This window comes from Myotis daubentonii, chromosome 15, assembly GCF_963259705.1.
Source record: "Myotis daubentonii chromosome 15, mMyoDau2.1, whole genome shotgun sequence".
In the NCBI taxonomy this organism is placed as follows: domain Eukaryota; kingdom Metazoa; phylum Chordata; class Mammalia; order Chiroptera; family Vespertilionidae; genus Myotis; species Myotis daubentonii.
The window spans coordinates 19925368-19944518 of record NC_081854.1 but is presented as its reverse complement, the minus strand read 5'-3'; the positions used below and the strand labels follow the sequence as shown (position 1 = coordinate 19944518).

The 19151-nt window shown below is 56.6% G+C and overlaps 2 protein-coding genes across 5 annotated transcripts in view; both read left to right on the top strand.

Moving 5' to 3' along the window:
* The window catches only part of SPTBN4 (spectrin beta, non-erythrocytic 4), an 81484-nt gene extending 74722 nt beyond the window's left edge, over positions 1-6762 (top strand). For all 3 annotated transcript variants that reach the window (XM_059666517.1, XM_059666516.1, XM_059666518.1), the window contains 6 exons: positions 362-981; positions 2168-2237; positions 2733-3025; positions 4265-4438; positions 4591-4633; positions 5691-6762. In XM_059666517.1, coding sequence (XP_059522500.1) covers positions 362-981; positions 2168-2237; positions 2733-3025; positions 4265-4438; positions 4591-4633; positions 5691-5849 — 1359 coding nt within the window. In that variant the 3' untranslated portion in view covers positions 5850-6762. The remainder of the gene's footprint in view (positions 1-361; positions 982-2167; positions 2238-2732; positions 3026-4264; positions 4439-4590; positions 4634-5690) is intronic.
* A 586-nt stretch (positions 6763-7348) lies between these two features.
* SHKBP1 (SH3KBP1 binding protein 1) lies at positions 7349-19151 on the top strand. 2 transcript variants are annotated; one of them, XM_059666515.1, is made up of 18 exons: positions 7349-7480; positions 7708-7761; positions 7890-7935; positions 8039-8112; positions 8374-8432; positions 8660-8740; positions 9680-9841; positions 9923-10013; positions 10103-10293; positions 10812-10927; positions 11750-11837; positions 11934-12050; positions 15163-15333; positions 16558-16713; positions 17020-17116; positions 18030-18208; positions 18503-18614; positions 18735-19151. In XM_059666515.1, exons 1-18 carry the CDS (start codon positions 7395-7397, stop codon positions 18964-18966), a joined length of 2112 nt encoding a protein of 703 aa, XP_059522498.1. In that variant the 5' UTR covers positions 7349-7394; the 3' UTR covers positions 18967-19151. The 2 variants fall into 2 exon arrangements, with proteins under 2 accessions (XP_059522498.1, XP_059522497.1); XM_059666514.1 differs by having other exon boundaries at positions 18500-18614.

Here is a 19151-nt window from a genome sequence, read left to right as displayed (position 1 = left end):
GCAGAGACAGTCCAGACTGGGATGGGGGAGCACAGAGGCCGTGGGAGCTAGAGCACGTGGCCTGGCCTGGGGGAGTCTGATCTGCGACTTAAAGAATGAGGAGGAGAGACCATTGTAGTCAAAAGTCTTAAGGTCCTGGGAGGAGACCATTAAGGAAAGAGCCAATGGGGGTCAGAGAGGCACCCAGAAAAAGTGTGGTTTAGCTGATTCTGAAAAGAATACCAGGTGTTTGCTGGAGAAAAGTGGGACTTAAGTTCCTAGCAGAGAGCAGACAACCCAGAGCTGCTACCCGCCCCCCCCCCCCCCCCGCCCCACACACACCCACACGCCCTCCACCTGACCCTGACCCCTCCACCCCCAGATCGAGAAACTCAAGGCTGAACAGAGCAAGCAACCGCCCACCCCTCTGCTGGGGCGCAAGTTCTTTGGGGACCCCACGGAACTGGCAGCTAAGGCGGCACCCCTGCTGCGACCAGGGGGCTACGAGAGGGGCTTGGAGCCCCTAGCCCGCCGGGCCTCGGACACGCTGTCTGCTGAGGTGCGGACCCGGGTGGGGTACGTGCGTCAGGAGCTCAAGCCCGAGCGCCTCCAGCCGCGCATCGACCGGCTTCCGGAGGTCCCGGGGAGGGCGGAGCCCGCGGCCCCACCAGCCGCACCGGAGGGCTCGGCGGAGACGCCCCGGGCCCCCACGCCAGCGGAGCAGGTCCGGCCGCGGCCAGAGCGCCAGGAGTCGGCGGATCGAGCGGAGGAGCCGCCCAGGAGGCGGCGGTCGGAGCGCCAGGAATCGGCAGATCACTCCGAGGAGACTGCACGGAGGCGCAGGCCAGAGCGGCAGGAGTCGGTGGAGCACGAGGCGGCGCACAGCCTCACCCTGGGCCGCTACGAGCAGATGGAGCGGCGGCGCGAGCGGCGGGAGCGGCGTTTGGAGCGGCAGGAGTCCAGCGAGCAGGAGCCGCCCGCCCGAGCCGAGCTGGCCAGGGGGTGAGGCCCAGTGTCGGGGCGGGGGCGGGGGGGGGGGGCGGAGAGTCCTGCAGCCTCGAGGCAAAGTGGAGCGGCTTCCTGCTGAGACCTGCGCTGGGAGGGAGAGCCGTGGCATCCATTCTGCAGAGATGTAGCCGGAGCCTGAGAGAGGGCAGGGGCGGCCTTTGTCCCGCAGCCTCGGTTCCATCCACGGAAGCAAAGGACAGTTAACCAGTGTTTTAGCGGATCAGTCCCATCAGCTGTGTCCCCGGAAAGAGGTCTCTGGGTCAAATACATTTCAGTGACAATAACTTCATTTTTAACTTTTTTATATTTTTATTGATTTCAGAGAGGAAGGGAGAGAGAGAGAGAGAGAGAGAGAGAGAGAGAGAGAGAGAGAGAGAGAGAGAGAAACATCAATGATGAGATAAAAATCATTCATCTGCTGCCTTCCAACCGCAACCTGGGCGTGTGCCCTGGACCAGAATCAACTCAGGACCCTCCCACTGAGCCAGACCCGCCAGGGCAGTGGCCCTGACTCCTCGGCCCCTTTTTTTTTCTTTAATACAGAGAGGAAGGGAGAGGGATAGAGAGTTAGAAACATCAATGGGAGAGAAACATCGATCAGCTGCCTCCTGCACACCCTGCACTGGGGATGTGCCCTTGACCGGAATCGAACCTGGGACCCTTCAGTCCGCAGGCCGAGGCTCTGTCCACTGAGCCAGACCCGCCGGGGCAGTGGCCGTGACTTCTCGGCCCCTTCTTAAAGCTTGCATTCGGTGAACATTTCCGGAGAGCCTGCCCTGTGTGTGGCACGTGCTGGGCAGAGCAGGATGAAGCGTGCCTTCGCCAGGAAGCCCTCGCCTTGCTTCTGTGGGGCTCGCCGTCCCGTGGGGGAACCAGCGCATCCCCAGACAGTGATGAGGACCGCAGTGGCCAGGCTGGAAAGGGGAGCCGGGGGCTGGGAGTCAGGAGGGGGTGGGGAGAGGCCACAGGGGTCCAAAGGCTGGAAAGGGCCCGTTTGCATGTTGCTCGTTCTGTTGCTTAAAACTCCAGCGGGGAGAGGCTCCGTCCTCCGTCCGCAGCCGTGTCCGGAGCCGCGGTGCTGTGCGGGCCAACGACGGGCTGAGCGACGGCGACTGTCCGGCCCCCAGGCGGGTCCTGGAGGGAAGGCACGAGCCCCATTGGTCTTTCTGTCCCGCCCCAGGAAGGCCACCCTGGCGGACATTGTGGAGCAGCTGCAGGAGAGGGAGGCGGGACCAGGGCTCCCTGCGGGGGTAAGTGGAGCCTTGGATGGCCACTCAGAGCGCGGGTCAGGGTCCCGGAAACACCAGTGCCTGGCCCTGGGCACCCCCCTTTGAACCCTGCAGAGAGGCTCTCAGGGGACGGAGTTGCCCCCTAATTTCTACTCCTACCCCTACACACACCCCAGAGTCTCCCCACACCTGCCAGCGGGGTCCCAAGCGCCCTGGTAGACAGCCATGCGGAGAGAAGCCTAGACCCCCTACAGACATCGGGGACACCCCCTGCCTGCACCCGCCTTCATGCCCCTCCTCCCCAAGATCCAAGGAACTCCAAACCGCGGGAGTTCTCGCAGACTCTTCCCGAGGCCCGCGGGCCCCAGGAGCTGGCCTCCCGCCCTGACGTCCGCCCTTACGCGCCTCCGAGACACTCGGCCCTGCGCTCAGATGGGCCCCAGACCCGCGAAGGCCTCGGACAGGGGGCCCCACCGCCCCCTCTGGACAGCACCCTCTCCCGCTCTCTTCACACAGACGTCGCTGCCTCAGCCTCGCGAACTTCCCCCCGGCCGCCTGCCCAACGGACTTGAGCCCCCGGAACGGACACCTAGGCCGGACCGGCCGCGGGCGCGCGACCGGCCCAAACCGCGACGGCGGCCGCGGCCCCGAGAGGGTGGCGAGGGCGGGGGCAGCCGGCGCTCGCGCTCCGCCCCGGCCCAAGGCGGCGCCGCCCCCGCGCCCCCGCCCCCGCCCGCTCACACGGTGCAGCACGAGGGCTTCCTGCTGCGCAAGCGCGAGGTCGACGCTAACCGCAAGTCATCCAACCGGTGAGCGTGTGGGCGGGGCTTTTGAAGGCGGGTCCCAAGCTCAGGGTGACCAATGAGTGAAGAGGCGGGCGCAAGGAGGGAGGGTGGGGCTTAACGTCAGAGCGTCCAACCGGTGGCGGAGTGGGCAGGACCTTAAGAGGAGACCTATAGTCAGTGTGGCCAATGAGTGAGCGGGTGGAGCTTAGAGGGGGCGGGACCTGAAGAAAATGCTCCAAAATGGAATAAATTGCGACCCAATCTCATAGCAACCAAACCAGGAGTTTGTTAAAGCTGACAACGAATTGGATGTGGGGTCTAAGTCTAGTGCAATGGTTCTCAACTTTCTGGCCCATTAAATACAGTTGCTCGTGTTGTGACCCAACCATAAAATTATTTTTGTTGCTACTTCATAACTGTAATGTTGCTACTGTTATGGATTGTAATGTAAATATCTGATATGCAGGATGGTCTTAGGCGACCCCTGTGAAAGGGTCGTTCGCCCGCCAAAGGGGTCGCGACCCACAGGTTGAGAACCGCTGGAGAGGGTTTCAATGACTTGTGAGGTGGGGCCCGGAGAGGTCCATCTAACCAATGAATGGGTGGCCCACCCTCGAAGTTTAAAGTTGCGGGAAGATTTGAGAAGGTCCTGAGCCCAAACTCTTGAAGTCCAGTTCTGGTTGTCCAACCCTTTTCTGTCTAATGGGAGGCAGGCTCTGGGAAGAGGGGAAGCCAAAAGGGTAGCGGCACTGGCCATGAGCAGAGTGAAGTCTAGATCCGTGGCATGAAATGAGCACACAGGTTGAGATTGCCTGTGGTCTCAGGTAGTCTTTCTTTTTTTGTGCTGAGGCCAAGGTGGGAATAAATGGGTGTCTTCTCCTCGATGGAGGCTTTGGCTGAATGAGGAGACTAATTCCTCTTTCCAGGCAGTAGACCAATAGTTCTCCTTTCAGGTGATTCCTTGGGAGGTAGAGGATTGGCTAGGAACATGCCCAAGCCAAAGGCTTATAGAGGAGACAGCTTAAGTCTTGTTTTCTAGAAATTCAATGTGAGAGTGGATTCAGAAGGGCAACCCCAGCAGTGCCAGCCTGGGCAAAGACAGGATACTGAGAGACTTAGATCCTGACCTCAGCTCAGGAACACCCAAGGCCTATGGCCCTAGTAGAGGAAAGGCCCCAAGGGATTCAGCACATGAAAGCCGTGGATGAAGAGTGCCCAGGCAGAGTGCTGCAGCTCTGCCTTGAGCATTTCTCATTGCCCCAGGTCGTGGGTGAGTCTGTACTGCGTGCTCAGCAAGGGGGAGCTGGGCTTCTACAAGGACGCCAAAGGCCCAGCATCTGGGGGCACGCACGGTGGGGAGCCACTGCTCAGCCTGCACAAGGCCATCAGCGAGGTGGCCAGTGACTACAAGAAGAAGAAGCACGTCTTCAAGCTCCAGTGAGCCACCTTACCACCACCCCCATGGGCAAGAGGGAGGGATTCAAGTCCCAGCTGCCCCCTCCCAGCAATCCCCTGCTCCCCTGAAAAACGTTTAGAAGGATGGGCATACCCCTGCCCCAGATCCCATAGTCCTGTGTTTCCTCCTGCAGGACCCAGGATGGCAGTGAGTTTTTGCTCCAGGCTAAAGATGAGGTGAGATGTGGTTCTTTCTCTCCCTGACTTGGATCTCAGGCACCACCTGTCTGGCTGGTCCCCATTCCAGAGTGATGGACTGTGAGGGGGAAGCACAAACCAGAGTTACCAGGGCTGTAATGGGAAAGCCCATGGACACAAAGCCCAGAAGTTTCTAACCTAGCCAGGGGGGCAATGAGTGAGTTCTTAGGACAAAGTCCAACCCCTTGCTTCACCTATGAGGTCAGACTGGAAAGATAAGAGGAGGGAGTTGGCTAAAAAAGGTGAGGGAGAAGATATAGGTAGAGAAACAGCAAGTACAAAGAACTGGAGGTGCAGAATTGCAAAGCATTAATTGTTCTTGAGGAAAGTTCAAGGAAGAAGGGTCCCAGGGCCTGGATTGTGTGGGCCAGAGGAGACTGTGTTTGTCCTAAGGGCACTGGGAAGCCTTGGCAGAGTTTTGAGCAAGGGAGGGTTACTGGGGTGCATAAGAGATCCCTTTGGCTGCCTTATGCAGGTAGATCAGACAGGGCACGAGTGGAGGTGTGGAGCCCAGGAGGCGGCCAGGGCAGGGACTCAAGTGGGGAGAGCACAGGCTGGACGTGGGCAGGCCTGTGGGAAAGGGAGGAAGAGGTGGGTGAGAAAGACAGGAACATGAGTGGACCTTGGGGCTGGGGCGAGGGGAAAGGTCAGGGAAGCAGGAGCAGGCATGGAGGTGGGTTGAAAAGATGTTGAACATAACACTTCTTATTTCATCTTCATAAGAGACTATGAAATAGGCCTTGATTCTCTCCATGACTCCTTTACTTATCTTTAAAATGGAGATAAATTCATCCTGACATTCTAATGAAACACATTCTGCATTTTTCCTTTATAAAATAAAAATATAAATGGAGATAAAAATAGCTTTTTATCATAGGGTGATAGTGAGAATTACATAAATTGATCATGCACAGTACGTACAGGGCCTGTAAGTGCTCTCTCTATAGGTGTCTATTAATATTATTACCATGCTGTAAGTGTCTGCTGATACTAATCAGCCTCCTGTATTCCAAATGCGGACTCTGTCCCTTTTCAGGAGGAGATGAATGGCTGGCTGGAGGCAGTAGCCGCCTCCGTGGCAGAACACACCGAGATCGCCCGCTGGGGACAGACACTACCGACCACATCGTCCACAGACGAGGGCAACCCCAAGAGGGAGACGGGGGACCGCAGGGCCAGCGGGCGCCGGAAGTGACTTCCCATCCCCGCGGCCTGACACAACTCCCGCCCCTCCTCTCCGCACTGCGGGCACAAAGACACTTTCTCTTCCGCAGGGGCTGGAGCCCCTAGTTTCACCAACACTGCGGACGGACGCGCCATGACGGGCACTGGAAAGGAGGGGACTTCTCCTGCACCCCAAAAAGTGGTGGGGAGATTGCTGCCCCTATAGCCATATCTCGGCCCCTTCCCGCTCGCCACCCCCACCCCAGGTGCTGGGGCTCCATTATTTTTATGCAATAACTGAGCTTGGGGGAGCGGGTAAGGGGCCCGTTGAGCCAAGCCCCTGCCCGGATACCCAGATCCTGCCCCAAGAAGCTGGAGTGGTAGGGGCGATAAGCCCTGCCCCCCTCTCCGCCCTAGGTATGGGTATGGGGGCGCTGGTGAGGTCCCCTGGACCATCCAGGGTGCTAGGGGGTGGGGAGGGAACACCCCCTCCCCGCCTTTACCTCACTTCCAATGCTGCCTTGATCTTTGTCTGGGGAGGCGGAGTGAAGGGGCCCTGGACCCCGTACTCCGCCGCCTCAGAGCCATGCGGTTAATTCCTGACTTAGTTTATTTTTGCAAAACGTTGACCTCCTCCCTGCCCTCCCCCCCCCCCCCCCCGCCCCGCATCCGCGAAGGCTTTTAATGGGAGGGACGTCAAAGCTCAAAACTGTCTTCCTCTCTCCTCCCCCTCCAGCTGTAAATGCCACTTCGCAAGGGAAGGGCGCGGGGAAGCTCTCTCCCTGCATGCTCCAGGCTGGAGCTCCTCCCAGGGGGTGAGGGAGCCGGGTTGTGGGCCGCCCCCCACCCCCACGACCGCCTGGGGGAGCCACTGGGGCCCGGGAGTGTGGGGCGGTGTGGCAGATGCATACTGTATGTACCTATAATAAATCTTTTGGCTTTGACGGTCCTTGCCGGTTTGTTCGCGTTCCACGGGGCCTGGGAGGATAGAGGGGAAAGACTAGCTGGCAGTGGTTCTCAACCTTCTGGCCCTTTAAATACAGTTCCTCATGTTGTGACCCAACCATGAAATTATTTTCGTTGCTACTTCATAACTGTCATGTTGCTACTGTTATGAATCGTCATGTAAATATCTGATATGCAGGATGGTCTTAGGCGACCCCTGTGAAAGGGTCTTTCGACCGCCAAAGGGGTCTCAACCCACAGGTTGAGAACCGCTGCAGCTGCATAGAACATGTAAATGTGTCCCCCTTGTGTGGACTCATTTTGGGGGTCTAAGCACGTGCCCCGGACAAAGCACCTAGATGCCATTCCAAAAATGGGAACCCCAGAGAGGTGGAGGAACGTGTTGCTAACCCTCCTAACTAAACTTCCCCATGGAGCTGCCAAGTTCCACCCCATCCAGGACAGGAAAGGTGGGCTCCTTTAAGAAGGCGGAGAATTTAACTGCGACGGATGAGTGCTTTGTCCAATCGCCAACGTCTCCGGGAGTTTATAGCCCAATGAGCACGCGGTGGGGGCGGGGTCGGAGGTACACCCGGAAGTAGGTGCTTGGGCGGCCGGCTCGCCCTGGGCCATGGCAGCCGCCGCGCCGGCAGCGGAGGGCTTCCCAGGCCGGGGACCTCCGGGGGAGGTGATTCATCTGAACGTGGGAGGCAAGAGGTGAGCGTAGGAGACTCCCGAGGCCTCACGCTCGGGGGCGGGGAGCGGGGCTGGAGCACTCGCCTCCCCCGGGGAATCCGGTCCGCAAGGATTGCTCCGCCTCTTCGGGAGACGCGGGAGCCCCGACTGGCGCCCTGGGAGGGCAGGGAATCCACTGGGTCCGGGGTCGGGGGCAGTGACCCTCACCCTCCCTACATCATCTCCATCCGCTCACATTCCCCGCACAGATTTAGTACCTCCCGTCAGACTCTCACCTGGATCCCAGACTCCTTCTTCTCCAGGTGATGGGGAGCGCGTGCTAGGGGCGGGGGTGTGGGGCGTGAGGAGGAGGTAGGGGGGCACCGAACCCCCTCGCCCCGCAAGCACACACCCCGGCCCGTGACACCTGCGCTGTGTCCCCTCCCTGCAGTCTCCTGAGCGGACGCATCTCGACTTTGAAAGATGAGACCGGAGCCGTGAGTTGGGCGAGACCTGAAGTGGGGCGGCGGGTAGGAGGGACAGGATCTCCACGCAGCCCCACTCTTTGCACCGTCCATTTTCTGCACCCCTTCCCCGCAGATCTTCATCGACAGGGACCCCACCGTTTTCGCCCCCATCCTCAACTTCCTGCGCACCAAAGAGTTGGACCCCAGGTTGGCATGGAGGGTAAAGGGTAGTCCCCCACCGTCCCCCCATCGAGAAATCTCTTCTTCCCTTCAGAATGTTCGCTTAAGCTCCTTGGCCATATTTAAATTATGTCTTTAAAATCCCCCCCCCACACACACACACACGTTCACCTGTCAAATTTTGCCCCTTCTTGGAATTCTCCGTGCAGTTTTGAAAGCTTTCTCCTTAGGATTCTCTGCCCACTCTTACTACCCAGACACTAACCCCTAGTCATTTCTACTACCCAGGGGTGTCCACGGTTCCAGCCTCCTCCACGAAGCCCAGTTCTATGGGCTCACTCCTCTGGGTAAGTGGGGGCCCCATTAGCATCCTAATTGCATAGAACACCAGCTCGCTAGTGAGCTCCCTCATCCCTCTCTCTCCGGAAAGCAGGTTGGGTCAGAGCTGACAGCACTGGATTTGTTGGGTCCTGGGTTTCAGGGGAGTGGTGGTATTCTTTGGAGAAAGGTGGGGAAGGAGGGAGGAATTGGCCTCGGTATCCCCAAGTCTCATCCTCAAGTCCTCCTGCCTCAGTTCGCCGCCTGCAGCTGCGGGAAGAGTTGGATCGATCTTCTTGTGGAAACGTTCTCTTCAATGGTTACCTGCCTCCACCAGGTGGGCACTGCTAAGGGATGGGTGACTAGAATAAAGACTACATTTCCCGTAAGGCTGCAGCCCTTGGGTGTCCGTGCTGTGAACCCTGAGACGCTATGGGAGTTGTAGTTCTATATCAGATGCTGGGAAAGGAAGTAGGAAACAGCATTTCCAGTGAAGCCATAGGACCTCTTGAGGCTCTATCGCATGCGCATGCGATGGGCGTTGTGGTCCAGGTTTGATTTTTTTTGTGGGAAGGCTTAGGAAGAACTGGGTCCTTTGCATGCAGGGGAGAACTATTAAAGGGGATTTATTAACTCATCTCCATTCGCCCTTGGTACAACCAGCCCACTGGCCATGGAAAACATGGTTATTGGGAACTGTCGTCCATTAAGCTTTGCTGATTGGTAGAAGGAAATGAGTGGGAAAATTCAATTTATGGCTTTATTTCCCTAACCTCAGTCAATACCTACTACCTTAATGAAGTTTGCCAAATATGAAAACCTATACTATTGTTTTCTTAACTTCACTTTACCCTGTTTTGTAAAAATTGATTTTAAATAGAAGCTTTATATCACTGCCTTTATACCATAAGTAAATGTGAAAATAAGGTCCAAACATAAAGTGTTATTAAACTCTGGTTAGATGCTGTTGTCTACCAAGGGAACAGGCTTCCATTTTTAAAAAGGGAAGATTAGCAGATATCGGAGAAAATCAATATTACGGCATCACCAAACTGATTCTTCATTTGTGATGGGATGAAAGAAACTGAAATGGAGTAACTTGCTATGTGATTCAGTTTCACTTAATGCCGTGTCCCCGTTACCACCTAAATTCTTTTCGTCAGAAGACTGTTGCCCACGTGGGGAAATCAGTGTCAGCCACACCCTGAGGGCTTGCCAAGTGGCCTTTATTACAGTTACTGCAGTTACTGTCACTCTGCCCTTCTCCCTGCCATAGTGTTTCCAATGAAGCGGCGGAACCGGCACAGCCTGGTGGGGCCCCAGCAGGCAGGGGGACGGCCAGCGCCTGTTCGAAGGAGCAACACCATGCCCCCCAACCTGGGCAACGCGGGGTTGCTGGGCCGAATGCTAGATGAGAAAGCCCCTCCCTCCCCATCTGGTATGCTTCTGTCTCCTGGGAGGCTGGGACAGCCAGTGGGGCCCTGGTGACCCTTCTCTGATCCTTGCTCTCCCCTCTAAGGGCTGCCGGAGGAGCCAGGGATGGTGCGCCTAGTATGTGGACACCACAACTGGATCGCCGTGGCCTATACTCAGTTTCTTGTCTGCTACAGGTGCTTAGGGAGGGTGGTGGCAGGAGGCTTTGAGCCTGTTGACGGGGAGGGCTTGGGGTGAGGGTTGATGATGCCCCCCAATCCTGCAGGCTGAAGGAAGCCTCTGGCTGGCAGCTGGTGTTTTCCAGTCCCCGCCTGGACTGGCCCATTGAGCGACTGGCACTCACAGCCAGGGTACTCGGTGGGGCTTTGGGTGAGCATGACAAGATGGTGGCAGCGGCCACGGGCAGCGAGATCCTTCTATGGGCTCTGCAGGCAGAAGGCGGTGGATCTGAGATAGGTATGGCACCACAAGCCTCTGCCCTGCAGAATTCTCTTCCCACCTGTCGTCTGTTAGATTTTTCTGTCCCATTAGCACTGTGGCCTGTTAAAAAAAAGCCCCACTATACAGTTCTTATGCCCGTAGGAATTCTTTGCATTATCAGGGTGCTCCAACCCTTTAGAATTCTGTATTCCGCTAGAATTCCTTGACTTGGTAGAAAAATCCACCCACGTGCTATTCTGTCTTCTGTCAGAATTCACTGCCCTGATAGATTTCTTCACTTTGTTGGAATTCTTCATGCCAGTGGAATCCCAAGCCTGTGAGACTCTGTGTTCCCATTAGAAATTTCTGACTTGTTAACTAATCTGTTCCCTAACAAGTCTCGATCCTCAGGAGAATCCCCGTAATTCCTTCTGGAATCCTCCATCCTGTAAGGACTCTGGCCAGCTCACTCCTCTGGCCCTCAGACCTCTTCCTGCTATGCCCCTCTCACCTGTGAAGCAGGGCCCTGGCTGAGCGCTCCTTTCTCTCAACAGGAGTCTTCCATCTGGGGGTTCCTGTGGAGGCCTTATTCTTTGTAGGGAACCAGCTCATCGCTACAAGCCACACAGGGCGCATTGGGGTGTGGAATGCCGTCACCAAGCACTGGCAGGTCAGAGCGCTAGCTGTTCCTTTCCCAGGCATCCAGACTGCACAGACCCAGGGCGGGGTTCCCTTATGTCCACCCCACCTGGAGAGAGCCAGCGGGCCCAGCAGGGGGCCAGAGCCTGGGTGTGTGTAAGGAGCATCAATCGGTGAGGCCTTCCTGGAAGAGGGGCTGCCAGCTCACAGGAAAGGGGTGAGTTTGGAAAGGAGAGCGGATTCTCCAGGCACTGGATGGGGAAGCAGGTGAGAGGAGATGGTGTAGGTGTGCAGAAATTCCCCCTGCGTATGAAACCCAGAGAGATGTGCAAACATCTGACATTCTCTCTGCACCTCCCCCTAGCTGTGTCCAAAATGTAAAAAAAATAAAAATAAAAAATACCCCTGCAGTATTGTTTTCCGCCAAAGTGTGAGTGTTTGAGAGAGACAGACAAGCAGAGAAAGGAGGGAGGAAGAGACAGACAGAGGGGGAGAGACCAGGCAAATGGAAAGAGAGGATGTGAGAAAGAGGTGACAGAGAGAGAAGGGTGGGCAGAGAGGAACCAAAATGGAATGCCTGTGGTAGATGAAGGGACCCAGAGAGACAGACGGAGCTGAATAGAGAAATTGATATAGCTGCGAGGAGAGGCCAAGAGACAGAAGCGCTGACCAAGAGACATTTAGAGACAGACACAGATCGAAATAGGCCTAGAGCGCTAGGCAGGGCTGCAGAGAAACGGGCCTGGAAACTGTCGGTGGGTTCTGGAGCGGGAAGGGGAGGGCATGCCAGGAGGGGCCGCTAAGAGCAGAGGCAGGAGGGATCCAGAGCGTCAGCCTGCCCCGCCGCCCCCAGGTCCAGGAGGTGCAGCCTATCACCAGCTACGACGCGGCAGGCTCTTTCCTCCTCCTGGGCTGCAGCAATGGCTCCATCTACTACGTGGGTGAGCAGCAGCTTCCTGCGGGCCTCCCCTGGGAAGTGGGAGCCGGGAGAGGCTGGGCGTCTTGAATAGCCCCTCTTACCCTCCCGCCCACTGTAGACGTGCAGAAGTTCCCCCTGCGCATGAAGGACAATGACCTCCTCGTGAGCGAGCTCTACCGGGACCCAGCAGAAGATGGGGTGACAGCCCTCAGCGTCTACCTCACCCCCAAGACCAGTAAGCTCTTACCTGACTCCCCTCTGCCACCAGCAGCCACCCCGTCTGTAGCTGTCTCCCCACTGCTTGGGTAGTGTGACCCACTGAGACTTAACGGAAGAGGAGACAGATTTACCTGTCACTTAGTCATTCAGCAAATGCTCACTGAGCACCATTGTGTATAAGCACTGGCTGGCCTCTCCACCAGGGGCAAAACTGGCCACTAGGCGTCCATCTGTGGGTTTCTTTCCCATCTCTCTGATTAGGACGTGATGGTTGCGTGCCCGTAAAACAAAGAGGAGGCACGTTTTACAGTGGACGAAGCTGAATTCTCTCCCTTGGGACAGTTTTTTTGTTTGTTTCCTTAACCTCAAATATGGAGAAATAGCTTGATTTTTATTTGTTGTTATTGAGATATCATCTACACACCATAAAATCCACCATTTTAGAGTATACAGTTGGTGATTCTTTAGTAGATTCACAAGTTTGTACAACCATCACTCCTGTCTAACTCCAGAATATGATTTTTATTACCCCCAAAGGAAACCTTGAACTCGTTAGCAATCGTACTCCTGAGAGCCTCTGGAAACCTCACCTACTTTCTGTCTCCGGATTTGCCTTTTTCTGGACATCTCATGCCAAGGGAATCACACAATATGTGACCTTTTGTGCCTGGCTTTTTTCACTTAGCATAATGGTTAATTTTTGTATGGTTAGTGCTTTCTGGACCTTAAGATACCTGCCTACCCCCCGGTTGTGAAGACTCCCCCTGTATGTTCTTCTGGAAGCTTTGTGGTTAGCCTCCACACGTCGGTCTCTGTTTCCCCTCAAATGAACTTGTCTGTATGGGGGGAGGGGATGGTCACAGTACATTTTTTCTAGCAGGAACAGGTTCATATTACAGCTGACTTCACAGCATGTGTTCATGTAAGGCCCCCCTTTTTTTAAAAAAAAAAAATATATTTTATTGATTTTTTACAGAGAGGAAGGGAAAGGAATAGAGGGTTAGAAACATCGATGAGAGAGAAACATCGACCAGCTGCCTCCTGCACACTCCCCACTGGGGATGTGCCCGCAAACAAGGTACATGCCCTTGACCGGAATCAAACATGGGACCTTTCAGTTCGCAGGCCAACGCTCTATCCACTGAGCCAAACTGGTTTGGCAGGCCCCTTTCTTTTTTAAAAGGTTTACCTATAGTGGGTATATAATATTATCTATACTAATAAAAACCTAGGTGGCTCTCGCGTAACGTCCTCACAAGATGGCCATCAGGGGAGGGCAGTTGAGGGTGAACAGACCAGCAGGGGAGGGCTGTTGGGGGTGAACAGGCCAGCAGGGGAGGGCTGTTGGGGGTGAACAGACCAGCAGGCGCAGGGGAGGGCTGTTGGGGGTGAACAGGCCAGCAGGGGAGGGCTGTTGGGGGTGAACAGGCCAGCAGGGGAGGGCTGTTGGGGGTGAACAGGCCAGCAGGGGAGGGCTGTTGGGGGTGAACAGGCCAGCAGGGGAGGGCTGTTGGGGGTGACCAGGCCAGCAGGGGAGGGCTGTTGGGGGTGAACAGGCCAGCAGGGGAGGGCTGTTGGGGGTGACCAGGCCAGCAGGGGAGGGCTGTTGGGGGTGAACAGGACAGCAGGGGAGGGCTGTTGGGGGTGATCGGGCCAGCAGGGGAGGGCTGTTGGGGGTGAACAGGACAGCAGGGGAGGGCTGTTGGGGGTGATCGGGCCTGCAGGGGAGGGCAGCTGGGGGTGACCAGACCTGCCGGGGAGGGCAGTTAGGGGCGACCAGGCTGGCAGGGGAAGGCAGTTGGGGGCGACCAGGCCGGCAGGAGAGGGCAGTTGGGGGTGGCCAGGCCAGCAGGGGAGAGCAGTTAGGAGCAATCAGGCTACCAGGGGAAGGCAGTTGGTGGCCATCAGGCCGGCATGGGAGGGCATTTGGGGGTGACAAAGCCGGCAGGGGAGGGCAGTTGGGGGTAACCAAGCCTTCAGGGGAGGGCAGTTGGGGGTGATCAGGCCAGCAGGGGAGTGGTTAGGGGGCAATCAGGCAGGCAGGCAGGCAAGTGGTTAGGAGCCAGCAGTCCCAGATTGTGAGAGGGATGTCCGACTGCTGGTTTACTAAACCAGCAGTCAGACATCCGCTGAGGGGTCCCAGATTGGAGAGGGTGCAGGCTGGGCCGAAGGACCGCCCCCCCTCCCCATGCACAAATTTCGTGCACAGGGCCTCTAGTGTTAGTTATATTAGTTTCAGGTGTACAATATAGCGATTCAACATTTTTATACCTTACAGTATCTGTCACCATGTAAACTTATCAAAATATTATTGATGATATTCCCCTTCACCTTATCACTCATCCCCCATAAGGCCACTTTCTTGTTTCATTCCCTTTTCTTCCCACTCTCTCCCCATCATATGCCACTATTCTATTATGATTAACATTTGTCTTTTCATGTGTATGTGTCCTTACAAAATGGGCATCATGAAGAGGTTTTGAGTTTGTGTAAATGGTACCGGGTGTCTATCTCAATTGTCCTCTTATTTTGCCCACCTGGCCCTAAGTTTAATATCCATCTATGTGGTGATGCATAATCCTAATCCATTGCTTTTAATTGCTGCACAAAATATTGCAACCATGTTTTCCCTATCCCCAATCCTTCAGATGGTCCATGGAGTTTCTGACACTTGGAAAATAACTTTTCCCATCTGGAAAGTTGGCGAGGGTGGGGTATCCCTCAGACACATGGGCTTGCACTTTCTTGTCTTGCTGTCTATATATGTCCCTATTTTTTTTGTGTTTCTCTTTAATTCCATCCCTGTTTATGTCTGTCTGCCTCTGTCTCTATATTTCTCCTAATGACTCATTTTCTCAGTTCCTGTGTCTCCCTGTTTCTCTAGTTTCTCTCTCTCTTCCCTCTCATGTTAGCTCTGCCTCTCTTCGTCTTTACTTCCGTCTCTGGTTCTCTTTCTCTGACCTGTCACTCTGTCCCCGTTCCCCCATCTCCACATCTTCTTACCACCTTATCATCTCTCTCTCTTCCTTGCTTCCTGACTGTCTCTGTTCTGCATCTCTCTGTCTCTCTCTGCCTTGGTTTCTGCCTCTGTGACCCTGTTCCTCTCTTCCTCCTTGGTGCCTCATCAGGTGACAGTGGGAACTGGATTGAGATCGCCTATGGCACCAGCTCAGGGGGCGTGCGGGTCATCGTGCAGCACCCCGAGACGGTGGGCTCGGGGCCGCAGCTCTTCCAGACCTTCACCGTGCATCGCAGCCCCGTCACCAAGATCATGTTGTCAGAGAAGCATCTCATCTCCGGTGGGCTTGTGGGCTGCCCCACGTGCCCGTCTCCCTGCAGGAGGGGTGGCTCGGATGGGAGCATGAAGCCAGGGAGATGAGGGTTCCCACTGGGGAGAGACATTGTGTAGGGAGGGAACTCTACAGGGGAGAGGAGTTTGACCTGGGCCAGTAATCACAGGAGTCAGAGGATACTGTATAAAGGGGCCAGTCTAAGGGAGAATGAATAACTCATCAATTCTACAAATGGTTGTTGAGCACCTACTGTGTGCCAGGCACACACGGCACACAGTGATGAACAAGACTTGTCAAGTCCCGATCCTCATGGAGCTGGCTTTCTAGTAGGGGTGGCAGACAAATTAATACAAATATAAATCGATACCAGTCAATGATGAGGGTCATGAAGAAAAACAAAGCTGTGTGAGTGGCTAGAGCAGTGGTTCTCAACCTTCTGGCCCTTTAAATACAGTTGCTCATGTTGTGACCCAAACATAAAATTGTTTTCGTTGCTACTGTTATGAATCGTAATGTAAACATCTGATATGCAGGATGGTCTTAGGCGACCCCTGTGAAAGGGTCGTTCGACCGCCTTAGGGGTCGCGACCCACAGGTTGAGAACCACTGGGCTAGAGAGTGTCAGGGTCACAGGCCATGCATGGTTCCAGGAAGACCTTTCCGAGGAAGAATCTTTGAGCAGAAATGAGGGCGTGAACAGTGCAGATCTGTGGGGACAAGCATTCCAGGCGGAGGGAAGAAGCAAGGCAGGGGCTCTGGGGTGGGAGAGTCTGATGTATCTGAAGAGCCCTGTGCCCAGTGGGTAAGGAAGACGGTAGATTGAAGGGGCAGGTCGATAGAACCTTGTAAGCCACAAAGACTGTCCTTGAGCCTGACTCCGATGGCGCCCAGGAGGTCTCTGAGAGAGGAGGGCTGTGACCTTAGCAGGTGTGCACAGGCTCCCTCTGGCTGCATGTGGGCAGGCTGTGGGGACAGGACTGGAGCAGGGAATGGGGGCAGGAGGCCGCTTCAGTAGTCCTGGTAGGAGATGAGATGGACAGGACCAGCTGGAGGCAGCAGACAGGGTAAGGTGAGATCAGGCTCTGAATGATTTTGGAGGATGAGCCAACAGGATTTTGGAATTCTGGGAAGAATTCTGAGTCCTGACACCTTTGAAAGTTGGTTCTCCTGGGGCTGGGGGAGGTTGGGCAACCACCGCTCAGCCTGACCTGCTGCCCTCCTGCCCCTCAGTCTGTGCTGACAACAACCACGTGCGGACATGGTCTGTGACTCGCTTCCGTGGCATGATTTCCACCCAGCCGGGCTCCACCCCACTTGCTTCCTTCAAGATCCTGGCCCTGGAGTCGGCCGATGGGCATGGCGGCTGCAGTGCTGGCAATGACATTGGTGCTTCTTAACCCCTGGCCTCCATTGACCCCTTATCTGACCCCCGTTGAGCTCCCTTTACTCCCAGCTCCTCCTGTTTAATTCTGTTGCCCCCACTGATTCCTGCTGACTGCCACCTGACCTGGGATCACCCCCATCCCTGATGTCCCTCAACCCTGTTGACTGTTGCTGATCCCCAGCCCTCTCTGACCCTACCCAACTTCAGCAATCTAGGGATGGGGATCTAGTCTTGGGCTGGGGCAGAGCCTTGGGGCCCGGAGGTCTCAGGGACCCAGCAAGCCTGATTCTCACCCCTGTCTGGCCCAGGCCCCTACGGTGAGCGGGATGACCAGCAAGTGTTCATTCAGAAGGTGGTGCCAAGCGCCAGCCAGCTTTTCGTGCGTCTTTCATCCACGGGTCAGCGGTGAGGATCATCCGTCAAGTGGACAGGGCGGTTAAAGGAGAAGACAAGAGGCCAGCTGGGCTATGGAGGGGCCTTTAGGAGCAAGGGCAGGGAGGAGCATGGGCCTGGCCCATGTTTGGGGACTGGACGTACCGAAGTATCAGGTGTGACACATATGGCTGGGAGTGAAGGTGGAGGAGCTGGTGCCTGTGGTGGCCCTCAGATGGAGACTGCTCAGTGTGGCCAGGGTGGGACGGGGCCTGGGCGGGGGCGGGGGCCAGGGAGCTGTAAAGGAGCTGTTAGCTCCACCCTGGCAAGGAGGCCCTGGGAGGGTTTTCCTGAAGAGACTAGCAAGGAATGGCTAAGTAGGGTAGCCAGTGAAGTGCCCATGGTCTCCGGGGGCCAGAACTCAGAACTGGAGGTGAGCAGTGGGGCTGTAGAGGGGCAGGGCCTTGTCGACCGCATGGAGGCGCTGAGACTGTCCTGCCTGCATGTACTGGGAGCCGTGGCAGCTGTGACGAGGAGGGACTGGAGTGTGGCAGGAGGCTGAGAGCCCAGCATGGGGGCTGGACAGGTGCCTGGCTGGAGAGGGCAGGGCTTGACCAGGGCCACGCCTCGAGCGGGGAGGAGGGCCACGGGAGAGTTGCTGGCAATGCGGAACCGCCAGGGCAGCAATGAGGTGAGGGAGGCACTTGGGATGAGAATCTGGCCTTCCCTGAGGTGGGAAGAGGGAGCAGCAGATTCGAGGGAGAGTCCTGAGGCCCCCTTGGGACACAGGGCGAATGTGCCGGCAGGACCCCAGGGCCAGAACCCAAGAGAGCAGACTGGGGAAGGATGAAGATGCTTGGGGTGGAGACAGGAACGGAAGCCGTAGCTGGGGCTTGCCTGGTGTGGCCTGGTGTGGCCAGGGTGACCCCTCCGCCTTCCCTCTCAGGGTGTGCTCCGTGCGCTCCGTGGACGGCTCGCCCACCACTGCCTTCACGGTGCTCGAGTGTGAGGGGTCCCGAAGGCTTGGCTCTCGGCCCCGGCGCTACCTGCTCACCGGCCAGGCCAACGGCAGCCTGGCCATGTGGGACCTGACCACGGCCATGGAGGGGCTAGGCCAAGCCCCTGGTACTACTCACCCCACCTCAATCCTGTCCAAAGCCGCGCAAGCTCACCCTGAACGCTTCTCCCCAACTCCCTTCCTCATCATCTCCCTCCCCACACCCTTACCCTCTGGCTCCTTTCTCCCCCGCCCCCCAACTCCTCCTTGCCCTTGCTTTTCAATCCCTCTGTTTCTGACCCCTGTCCCTTGACCTCTGCATCTTTTCTGCTATCCCAACCTCAATCCTTGCACATGACCTTTGTCCCTTGCCCTGTAATCCTTGTCTCGCCCCCTGACCTCGCTTCTTTGGCCCCCAGCAGGTGGCCTGACGGAGGAAGAGCTCATGGAACAGCTGGAGCAGTGTGACCTGGCCCCACTGGCTTCCTCGCGGGGCTCTCTCCCCAGCCCCTCACCCCGCACTTCTCTCACCAGGTAGGCATGACTCCACTTCCCCTTCTGTGCACTGGGGGAGAGGACAGAATATGGTGGCCTGGGAGGGGGGTTGGCTCAGCTGCCTCACCATGGCCTGCATTGACTCTGAGCACCCCTCAGTCTTTACTCAGCTTCCAGCAGCACCTCCCTGTGTGGCCGCCGTGGGAGCCCCAGCCCCCCACAGGCTGAGGCCCGGCGCCGTGGGGGAGGCAGCTTTGTGGAACGCTGCCAGGAACTGGTGCGCAGTGGGCCAGAGACCCGACGGCCACCAACACCAGCCCCCCGGCCCTCCACGGGTCTTGGGGCTCCCCTTGCACCCCCCAAGATGAAGCTCAATGAAACTTCCTTCTGAACGCAGCTGCCATGGTGCCTTTGAATGCTCAGGTCCTAGAGACTCAGGTGCCTGCCCGCTTCCTGTCAGAGCCCTGGGTTCAGGGCCAGGGTCTCCTTGGAATGGTCACTGTTACTAGATCTCCTCTATCTCCCTTTTTTTCTGGGGCCAAAGTTACCCTCTCCTAATAAAGTTCTCACTGCCAA

What these genes read in the sequence shown, in the direction of transcription:
- SHKBP1 (XM_059666514.1), top strand. Translation starts at nt 7,395, where the DNA reads ATGGCAGCCGCCGCGCCGGCAGCGGAGGGCTTCCCAGGCCGGGGACCT. An exon ending in TGGCTCCATCTACTACGTGG is followed by an intron (nt 11,838 to 11,933) that starts GTGAGCAGCAGC and finishes CGCCCACTGTAG; the next exon opens with ACGTGCAGAAGTTCCCCCTG. An exon ending in CTACCTCACCCCCAAGACCA is followed by an intron (nt 12,051 to 15,162) that starts GTAAGCTCTTAC and finishes GTGCCTCATCAG; the next exon opens with GTGACAGTGGGAACTGGATT.